The sequence below is a fragment of the Diadema setosum genome, chromosome 13 (assembly GCF_964275005.1).
Source record: "Diadema setosum chromosome 13, eeDiaSeto1, whole genome shotgun sequence".
NCBI classification, from domain to species: domain Eukaryota; kingdom Metazoa; phylum Echinodermata; class Echinoidea; order Diadematoida; family Diadematidae; genus Diadema; species Diadema setosum.
In genome coordinates, this window is record NC_092697.1 from 16788053 (window position 1) to 16799698 (window position 11646).

The window sequence follows — 11646 nt, forward strand, 5'->3', positions numbered from 1 at the left end:
ACACAACACACACACACACACACACAAAAAAAAACACCCACAAACAATACAAATACAAAACCATCTCAAAGACTATCTCATTACATTAAGATAATATATGCATAATTATGTTTAATTCCACAATGTTCTCTCCCTACTTCTTTCACTGTCCCACTGCCAATCTCAAGCTTTTCCTTGCTAATGTGAGTTAATCTCTCTGCTACTCTATACATCTTTATCTCTTTCTCCCAAAGACAAATGATAAAAAAAAGAAGCACATTGCATGCAGGAAGTTCTCTCAATTTCAAGTGATGTTTATATTGTACATCAGAAATTCATTTCATTCTCTGACCATGAATTCAAAATTTAATATAGTGTTGTACAGTGGAACTTTGTTATGAAGAGGTGGGATATATCAAAAAACCCTCTTATAAGAAGGTGTTGTGCAAGTCCCAACTCTAAGTATTTCTTTGTTTGCTTGGTTTTTCGTTTGTTTGTTTGTTTGTTTGTTTGTTTGTTTTTTTGTGGCCGGACATACTGACAAACGTGATGTAACCGAGGAGGTACTTTCCTATAATAAATGTCATGATATTTGGGTCCTCATTACAATCAGGTTCCTGCTGTATTCCAACATTGCCACATACCATATTTAGGGGCAGGGATTGTAAATCACAAGATCATTATAAAAACATACGTTATGAATCGTCCCAATGTATCTTTGCACGAGTACAGGGAATTGAACACACAACAACTTTCACATACTGTGCACTCCATTATAAAAAAAAAATATATATATCAAAATTTCTTTACACGACAAAGTACAAATTTAGGTCCCATAATTATAACCTATATACAATGTACATCTTCATATACTCTATTTGTTTAGCTTTAAAATTTTGATATAACAAAAGAAAACAGGCAGTCCCGAGGACTTTGTTATGATGGGCCGCCTGCACTTCCATCATTTAATTAGATAGCTTGTTTTCTACCAAGCCACTGGTTTGAATCAACCACATGTTCACAAGAACGCAACTTTACACAGCTGATTAAGTTACAAACAATAATTTTGTAGCTCCAAGATCCATTTAACTGGATAGCTTGTTTTCCACAGAGCCACTGGTTCAAATCAACCACATGTTTGCAAGAATTCAGCTTTACACAGCTGATGAAGTTACATACAATAATTTTGTAGCTCAAAGATGATACATTTTGGTGCAGTGTATCACCCTGGTCACTGGTGTGAGACAGTAGACCTACATCTTTTGATCATTCTCCACTGAAAACTCAGAACTACAGCTACAACTTTTGTTGAATTATATCTTGGAGAAATGTGCAGCTTTCAAAACATTTCTTCTTAAAATGTAACAAAAAAAAAATTAGCCTCAAAAAGGTTGCCTTTTTGTTTTTTACTCTGACTGGATAATTGGACACATTGTTCTGTTTTTGTATAGCAACCAGTGACTCATTGGGCGTTTTCACATCAGCCCAATGTTTTGAAATAGTGCGCCATTTTTAGAATCTCGAGCTTGGAGTTTCATAACCTGATGATGAAATAGCGCAGCATTTAAGAATGTGAATTCAAATTAGCGCACTAATTTGAAAGCTGAGCTTGAGGAAATATCTCAACACGAACTCGTGAAATTTCAGAAATAGCGGGATGATTTGCAAACTAGCATGCCACTTGATGATGTGAATTCACCTTAAGAAATATGCATGATGCATCCATCATGCCTAGCGTGTGTGACCTGATTGATCGAGGTAACCTGCACAGAAATCGCAGGTAGATTTTTAAAGGTGCATGCTCTACCGACGCTGTTTGTACATGCTTGGCTATCAAATTAGCTTGAAACAATTTCAAGCTAATTCTCTTTGGGCTGATGTCAATAGGAAATGAAACAGCGTACTAATTTGCGATTGTGAAAAAAATCTTCAGCTTGGATTTTCAACGGGCTGATGTGAAAATGCCTATTGATTCTTTGTCATTCTTATCTAACGTAGTACAGATGAGATTCTGATCAATGAAGGTCTATCTATGATACACTTACAAAGCTTACAAACAGAAAGACCTGTTTCCTTCCTCACTATCAATGTGAGAGTAGCCTGAACTCAAACAAGTCTCCATAATTGTAATACATACGATGTATACATGTATCACAGCTACATTAGTACAACATGATCGTAAATACTACATCAAGGTTTACACACATGCAATGCAGTAGTCTAAAAATAATCATACATTGTGAAATTACATTGATTCATAATAATTTACTACACAAATATACAGTTGTTATTTAAAAAAAAAATGAAAACTTCCTTCGACAACATCTACATTGATGTAGTTTATAATTGTGTATAACAGTGATTGGACGGATGTAATGAAATACTAATACAGACTACAAAGACTCGACTTTTGTATCATGATTTGTTTGGATTTGGAGTAACTGAGTTGCGTATTTATTCAACATGGACTGAGAAACATTTGATATTTCTGTTAGTAAATGGCTCCAGAGGTATAAATGCTAAAAGAACCCTTCTGCAAATGCATTTCTAATTATACAGTGCACTCCTGTTATAGCGAACACAGTTATAACGAAATTCCGATTACAACAAAGTAAAAATTCAGGCCACAACATTATCCACCCTATGTATTTTCATTGTTCATTTGTTCGCTTATAATGAAATTTCGATATAACAAAAGAAAACTGCCGGTCCTGAGGACTTCTCTATAACGGGAGTCCATTGTACAACATTACCTTTCTTCATCAGCAAATGGCACTTCCACAGTAAGAGTGAAACCATAAAGAAAATTACTAAACATATCTCCACATTCAGTACATTCTGAATGTTTTGATTTTTAATACCATGGTGGTCACCATTTGTGAGACCTTACACATCTTCATGTAGACTGGTATAGGACAGAGCAAATGACATTGACTGGAAAAGACTAAAATCTTCCATGACATTTGTATAACATACACATATACTTATGACTAATAATCATCAAAGTATTTGATTAATCAAAGTATTTGATTAATCTTTGTAAAGAGCAATTTGTGTTCCATGACATGGACTTTCACAGCACATATGCCATTCTCCCTGTACAATGGCTTCAATGCAAAGAAAGAAAAATAAAGAACATGAAATGATCACACACTAAAAGTTTACTGAGATTATCACCATGAATGAAGACATGACTTAGTAAAGTCTCATTCCTATTGCATTCAAGACATTATACCTGAAATCATAATACGAATCTTAAATAAACCATCTCTTTCAATCAATCAGAAACCTGCATTTAAGATTTACACTACCTTTCACGGAAGATGGCTCTGGTCTACCATCAATCAAAAACCTGTGATACTCTTCTCAGCAAATACCTCTGCCAGAAAGTTAGCACAGGTTAAGAAGCATGACACACTTCTGACCGAAACAAAAAGAAAATCCACAAACTCCCTTTCTCTCCTCGAGACATGAGGAGGAACAATCATCAATGATAAGGTAAATAGATAAATAAACACACAAAAAAGAAACAAAATGGATGAAATGAGTAGAAAACGGAGCCCTGGGGAAGTGAAATGCCAGTCTACACCCTCTGTAGCTCCACAACAAATCTTTCAAAGTCTCCCTGCTCCTCTTTCCTAAGCTTGCCTATCACCTCTGCATTCCTGTGAAGTGCACAAACAGAGATAACAATTATCATTACAAATAACTATGTAATACAGGAAAAGTGAAAATGACATCGAAGATAATTTTGACTCCCGTTCATTCATTGACAGTAGCATACACAGGGCTCAGCATCAGCGGTGGCCTGGTGGTCTGGGACCACTAAAAATTTATGTCAGACCATCAAAATTCTACAAAGGTTATCTTTTAGTGGCCTGATCGGGCAGCTAAAATTAGAAATGAGAATAGATTATTTCCTCATTTTCAGGTCATCGAAACGTTGAATTCATAGATTTAAGTGATCCAAACGGGCCACCTGAGAAAGGTGATACTGTCCTGGTATATGGATAGACACTTGTGAGATTTTACCCAACGAGCAGTCATTCACAGTGAAATAACAGTACATGGAATTAAAAGAATAGAAGAGCCCTATGCATTCCTCAACTTCACCTCACACATCTGTACCATAATCATTAATGCAACAATATCACAAACTCCTAGACCCTTCTTCTTCTCTGCCGTGGACATCACAGCCTGTTGGTAATAAACTTTGACAAGAAGCTTCCATATCCTTTGGAAAGTTAGAAAAGTTGAGGGTGATTACCACCTTGTTACCTTTCATCATTATATGAGTCATTAACATAGATCATAACATACATGTAGATCATAGCGAGATTACGGTCGGCTACTGTCTGGCTTACAGAAAAGTCATTCCATACACTTAGAATCCTATTCTTCACATTTTGTTATGCAGAAAATGTTACTGTCAAGACTTCATAAACAAAGCTCTTGAATATTCAATATGCATCTACTTAAAAAGTGGAAGTTTTCGTGTGAGTAATTTTTCATGCTCAGCTGGGTAAGGTGCAATTCGCATGTTTTTAATTCCATGGAATCAAAATAAGAACTAGTATTACATACAGAGAGTGAACATTTTTATGGCTCGAATTTTCAAGCCAGTAACATGTCGCGTGAAATGCGAAAAAAATTCCACACCACAAAAATGTCCAGTTTTACAGCATTAGATCTAGATTACAGCAAACTGTTCCCCTTGGAGGAAAGTGTGGTTAAAGTATGGAGCCATAAAACATCTTGGGTGCATATAAGGTTAACAACAGAGGGCAGTAACTCACTCCAGCTCTGCATCACCATAGCTGATGTGAAGGTTTGAGAATGGGGTGAGAAGTCTAAGAGCTGCTCTCTTCTTCAGCATCTCAACAGTGTTACTGTCTTTCAGCTGGAATCTAGGGCAAAAGATGTTTAACAACACAAACAACTTACATCATATGTATAGTTGATGGAGATTAGAGTCTTTCGGGTGGTTTATAAATTAGATAAAATTGTTCGATCTGGCAAACTGGACTTACGGGTTAAAAAGCTACAACAGGAAAGACCTCTGAACACCTTTATTGCAAAGATATTAAGGGACAAGACGTGTTCGAAAAACATATCGTTGCTGGGGTGACAAGACCTTGTATCTGCAATTTTGGTGAAAATGACTTTTTTTGATTAATAGTCAAATAATGGGGTAAGTGAGGTCCTGTCTAAATCCCAACTGTCTTACTCCAAAAATGAAGCCACCATGGCATGTCAAAGGAAAGGCTATCCCATTCGCTATAGTGCTTTGGCCGCCATGTTTTTTGGCTCTCCTGAACATTTGACATTTTGTAGATATGAGGTCTTGTCGCCCCAGCGACGATATGAGACATCCTCTTTATATCTAAATGCATAATTTTATTTAAAGACCAGTAGTGTGGGGATACATGGCAACGGGAAGGCTGGCCCGACTCATTATACACTCGGGAATCCCTGTAACGAATTGTCTACAGATTTATAATTTATCTCTGTGTAGGTATGCACACAACCAAAGAATCTCAACTGAAGTCAACATTACTGATGAACGTACACTTTGATTCACATATTCGGTGACAGGCATTTCTATTCTTGCAGGCCTGTACTGTTCAAGGTGTTCGAATGTACCCTGGTGGGCAACGAATGAAGATCAATTCAATTGGGCTAACCTTCTCTACCCAGTATACCAGGGCCCCGTTTTATCAAAAGATGCAATTGATTATAAGTTTCCTTACCACACAGGTTGCTATAGACTTATGATAGAAATCAATTATATAATCAATTATAACTCTTCATAAAACAGGGCCCAGGTCTTTAAAAGTGCTCAAAAGACAGTGTGCATACTTAGTTCTTCATAATTGACCATGTACACTGCTGCCAAATTAAATCATCGGATATCTATGCAAATGGCGCTTCTAAAGAACTACCACATGCATCTGCTGTCCACATGAGTGTTATATATTAGTACCACCAACTTTGAAAGAGAGTCGGAGGAGATATTATTACTGTCCCCTCCCCTGCAACAGCATAAGATATGAATAATGAAAAAGCATTCATTGGTCCTTTCCAAAAACTGTAGCCAGACTGCAAATTTTAGGTTGCTAAATTTCATTTCAACATCACAATACAGATGTTTATAATTTAGTATTATTCTTCAAACTGCTGAAATACGGAATTCACTTACATCATCTTCTCCGGATTGACATCATTTTGGACATCTGTAGATTCCTCCTCAGACTCCTCAATTTCTGCTTCTGTAATGACAGGATGAGGTGGACAATAAACTTAGTTTGAAAACTAGCAAACATAGTCTCAGTTCAAACATTGTTTAATCAATCGTTTTATGTTGTGCATTCATGCATTTATAACATCTACTGAAGAAGCATTTTTGGAAAAAAAAAAGTAGTGCAACATATCATAACTGCTATTGCATCACAATATTTCTACCTTTTTATTAATCAACTGACTGATTAGTAAAAGAGGGCTGCCTAAGTCTCAGTCAGTACCGCTTTCATAGAATGCGTTCGAATGATATGCGTTGTGCCCTACACATCTGATATATACACAATGCATATCAAACGAGCATCTATTCCAGGCTAATCTGTAAAGATATATTGTACATGTATTGGAAACAAGATTTCACTTCAAAGGAGCATTCGTGGAAATCCCTCTTGTTAAAATGCTGAGGTATAAGTTGATCTTTGCTCTTTGAATAGGTGAATATAAGACTAGTATCATAATGTGCTTGTTTTCAATGGCTTATAGTTTCATAGTTTGTGAAGTTCTAATTTTTGAAATCTAAAATGTTCTTGATGCAGAGCTAACAGCATGGACATAATTGACACAATGTTTTAACTTGCAACTGACAGATACAAGTTTGTGCTTGGCAAATCAAGATTAAACTTTTCCTTCACAACATTTACCTCATTGCACCTCAAGATTAAATTCAAGTAAAAGACGTAAAACACCACCCTCTATGTTTATGAAGGTGTCCATCCAGATTTATTACAAACAAAAAGTCAGGTAAAGTACATGGCTAAGTGTGATAAATTATGGGTTACCATCACTTGAAACTTGCTCTTTGCCGAATCTAATGAAGTCAAACATGCAAGTAATACACAGTCAACTTACCTTGCTCTTTGAAAACCATTTCATAGTAGAAGTGTGTGGCATTTCTGAAAGAGCTTGGCCAGACATAACCTTTGCCTTTTGGCTTGTAGTGCTTGGTGACCTTTGACCTTGCATCCCTAGAGTTCATGCCAATGCCATACACGTAGAAGAGCTTCTTCCCTCGAGAGCTGGGTGTGCCTTTGTAGACATAGTTGAATTTGTATTTCTCGTCAGGCCTAGCTACAGCAGCTGTTTTAAGGAGGGTAGGAAAGAGAAATTTTGGTAGAGATACAGTACAGTACATAATATGAGCTTAGAGTTAAATGTCAGGCAGTAAACATTGTCATTTGAAGAGAACATGAATACTTCATATGGTACCATTCTTCTATATGCATTAGGTTTCACTACTGGTACTCAAAAAGAAAAAGAGGGTATTGCAAACACCATGGTATACTACCCGGTATATACAAATCATATTTCTTTCCCTCCTTTTAAGTGTCTCTTATAATTGTACATAAAATCTCAAGTGGGAGTCCAGCCGTAGAAAGGCCATTGGCCTCTGCTGGCTCCTCCATTTTCTCTCTGAGAATTTCCTTTTTAAAATCTTTTTTTTTTCTCCATTGTGCTTGTTTTTCTTGTACATGTATACTGTTACCAAATGTAATGTTATTATCTTCACCTTGTTCTTTGTTACATGTATTTTAATGAGAATTTGGAAATAAATGAAATGAAATGAATGAATGTACATACCTGGCACACAAACACTGCATACAATAATTAATGGCTTTAATACAACACTGACATTTTGTCTGTCTAAATTTTGTTTCCAATAAAACAGGGTATCACATTGGAGGAGGTATTTATGCAATAGTCGGGATAGGCATCGTCATTCAAACTACATTTGTACAGCTGATGTTTTGCCCACCTTCACTGTAATCGTCCAGTCTGGCCTGGTAGAAGTAGCCTTTCTTGTTGACCTTCACCTCCTGGTCAGCTGTCTCTTTCTTGTTCCCGCTGTTCTCATCCCGACGATACCTGACCGTCCCGTGACCGAGATCGACGAGAGCTGGAGCATCAATCAACACACCCTGGAGTGAAGAGAAAGAAAAGAGGTAATGCATTGCATTGCAGAAGAGTTGCTTGCCTCACACTTTCATGAACCAGCCATGCCTGTATTCATAATGTAGAGGCATTGTAGATTTCCATAATTTATGCAGCCTATATGACTTGCATTATTTGGCAAATCATTTTGCTAGGTTCTACACTCTAGTACATAGTAGATTCTAGTACTGCCCAAGATGTACGTAAATCGTACGTATTTGTCAGTAGACCTATGTAATAAATTCCATTGTATGTACATCGGCCCCCATGAAGTAGTTCTTTCTATAAGTTACTATCACAGAAGTCTGAAGCAAGTATCAAGAGATAGCCTCTCTTGGAGTTAACCCCGGGATGCTCCTAGTTGTACACAGTAAAGCTTCGCGTTCAGCGTTCGGGCTGGTCGCAGTTATCTTGGAGTTTATAGCTAAAGAAAATGTCTATAGATACTGTATACGCCGAATATTTTGCGAGGTTTTTATTTTCGCGAATTTCGCGAGTCGGGTGCTATTCGAGAAATTAAAGACACGCGAAAATATTGACTCTGATCCCGATGTAAATGTGACGTAAGCATGTATTCTACTCCGTTCAGTACGGCACTCCACGATCGCGAATTCAACCACTCGCGAAGTCGTCGGGAATTCCCGATTCGCGAAAATTTAGACTCGCGAAATATATGGCGTATACAGTATTACATTTACAACAAACTGTTGTTGGTAGGTGCAGCAACTGGAATGATGTAAATTTACATTCTATTACTAATAGGACTGGTAGGGGGCCTACTGCACTGTAGTGGTGGATTGGTACAGTGATTGTACATTAAGACTGGAATCTTCTTTATTGTTGTTGGAGGGAAGGCACTGTTCCAGCATGGATTGCACACTAGACGTGTTGTGTTGTGTTATTCAGTGTGAATCTGGCTGCTCGTCTTTGAAACATTTTTAGTTCTAACAGTATTAACACTAAGCTGTTAGGCACCTAGTTACATAAACACTACCTGTTAGATTCTAACAGTTAGAGATTGCAGAACACTCTAACGTTAGAGACGGTCGAGGTGTGCTGATCCACATACCGTTAGTGTACCAGTTTTCGACAGGACCCAGATTTCGACACCCAGCAGATAATTCTTATTAAATTTTATACTCAATACAAACGTCTGACTTCAACAATCAACCATGTTATCAATCACATTTCCAGTCTTACATAAACACCGTTTGTCACTTGTCATCATAATCCGACGATAGAATATTTAGGAGAAAAGCAACACAGTGTCAGCAGAAATTTTGATGTCGGCCATTTTTAGGGGTTCAAACAATATGACGCATTTTTTAAACATCGCCTCAAAATGAAATTCACCCATGCCGGTTATCTTACTTTAGTATCAGTTTGTTTGCCAAATCCTGATGTTTGATTTTATAATCGTCTTCAGTAATTTCATGGCTGAATTCGTGATAAATGAGCAAACTTGTAGAAAGAGTTGGCTTTGAGAATGTGGCACCAGATTTCAACATTCCCATATTAAAGGACAAGTTCACCTTCATAAACATAAGGATTGAGAGAATGTAGCAATATTAGTAGAACACATCATTGAAAGTTTGAGGAAAATCGGACAATCCGTTCAAAAGTTATTAATTTTTGAAGTTTTTGTGCAGTAAACGCTGGATGAGAAGACTACTGCAGTGTGTGAATAACTTAGATGTCACATGCGTACAACAATATAAGGAAAATATAAAGAGAATTTCACAAAATTTCATCATTTGAAAAAAGTACACATTCCCCCGACTCGTTACCGACAAACGTTATGGGTAATATCATTCCCCCTGCCTTTAGAAAGAGGCAAGTCAAGTGCTCTTTTATTATGCGAAAAAAGTTAAAATATGTTGAATGTTCTTTACATTTTCTTTATACTGTTGTACGCATATGACTCACAAGCTGTAGTAGTCTCCTCATCCAGCGGTTCCAACACAAAAATTCTAAAAATTCATAACTTTTGCATCGATTGTCCAATTTTCCTCAAACTTTCACTGATGTGTTCTACTAATATTGTTGCATTCTCTCAATCCTTATGTTTATGAAGGTGAACTTGTCCTTTAAGACACGTAAGGGAGGAAACAACAAGTTCTTGCGCCGGTACTTTGCTGGTTTGCGTCCACAATGCAGTGTACGCATACTGTATGCGCCATGTGATTTATGCGTGATGCGCGCTGTTATTGTGTCGAAAAATGATGTTGGGTGTCGAAATCTGATGTCAGTGACGGCGTGATGGATATCGCTAAAATTGAACACGAGTGCATTCAAATTGGAATTCGTTCAAGGCATATTATTATAGATTTATTGGCCTTTGTAGCTCAACTTCATATCGAAATTACGAGGTAAAACGGTGCAGTAAATTTATTGATGGTAAACAAGGAAATGTGCTAAAGTGTCGAAAACCGGTAGGGCCTACCCTAACTGTATTTATGTAAACTGTACGTGTAGATACACTTTTAACAACATTAATCTTGAGTAACTCATGAACTATAGACACTTCTGGCAGGTAGGCACAATGCACGTCTAACGTTAGACTAACGTTAGAAATGTAAACTGTCAACAACACTGTCACTGTCATGTCAGTGGACCTGCTTGGAAATGCGGACATTGATTCATTATCGTGATTATCCTGATTCCTATCTAGGCCTAGATCTATAGACTATTTATTATCATGATTATTAACAACAGTGATCAAGCTTACCTCTCCTCCAGTTTTCTTGCCCTCTTTCGCAGCCAGTTCGACTCGTGGACTCATCGGCATTCCCACGACTGGGTTTTTACCAGCGCCTGCTCCCATTCCTACTTCATTTTTGTAACGATAAGAAAATACCTAAAAATACTGCCAAAGTTATGTTTACAGTGAACTGTCTTCCACCAATGCAGTGGAGTGATCACATTACTCCGGCACCCTACGACGCCATACTAGTAGTTTATCATCACCTTGCCAATCACTTTGACGTCATAATAATGGCACCTGTGCATTTGCCTGTACAGGTTATGAACTTAGATGGCGCGCATCTATGAGATATTTCAAAGCACATTGAGTTGCCATTGAGATGGTTGCAGTGTGTCTGCAGGTGCGAAGGCAGATCTTCGTCGATGGTGGACACGTCCACCTGATGGATTATTATACTTTCCTTCTTTTTTTATATTTTTTTCCCATTCTTTCGCTTGTTCTTGTTCTCATTCTTTCATCTTCTTTGTCTTCAACTTTTTTCTTGTTCTTCTTCTTCTTGTTTTTGTTCTTCTCGTTTTTCTTCGTCTTCTTTCTCTTCTCCTTTTTCTTCTCTCTCTCTCTTCTCCTTTTTCTTTTCTTCTTTCTCTCCTCCTCTTCCTCCTCCTCTTCCTCCTCCTCCTCCTTCTTCTTCTTCTTCTTCTTCTTCTTCTTCTCTTCTTCTTCTTCGACCACACATT

The 11646-nt window shown here is 37.4% G+C and overlaps 1 protein-coding gene across 1 annotated transcript; it reads right to left on the bottom strand.

Moving 5' to 3' along the window:
- Window positions 1–106: 106 nt before the first annotated feature.
- On the bottom strand, window positions 107–11146 carry LOC140236797 (uncharacterized). The gene is made up of 6 exons (XM_072316732.1): window positions 10934–11146; window positions 8030–8192; window positions 7126–7353; window positions 6179–6248; window positions 4776–4886; window positions 107–3644 (listed from the first exon to the last, which is right to left on the bottom strand). Exons 1-6 carry the CDS (start codon window positions 11027–11029, stop codon window positions 3563–3565), a joined length of 750 nt encoding a protein of 249 aa, XP_072172833.1. The 5' UTR covers window positions 11030–11146; the 3' UTR covers window positions 107–3562.
- Between the last annotated feature and the right edge of the window lie 500 nt (window positions 11147–11646).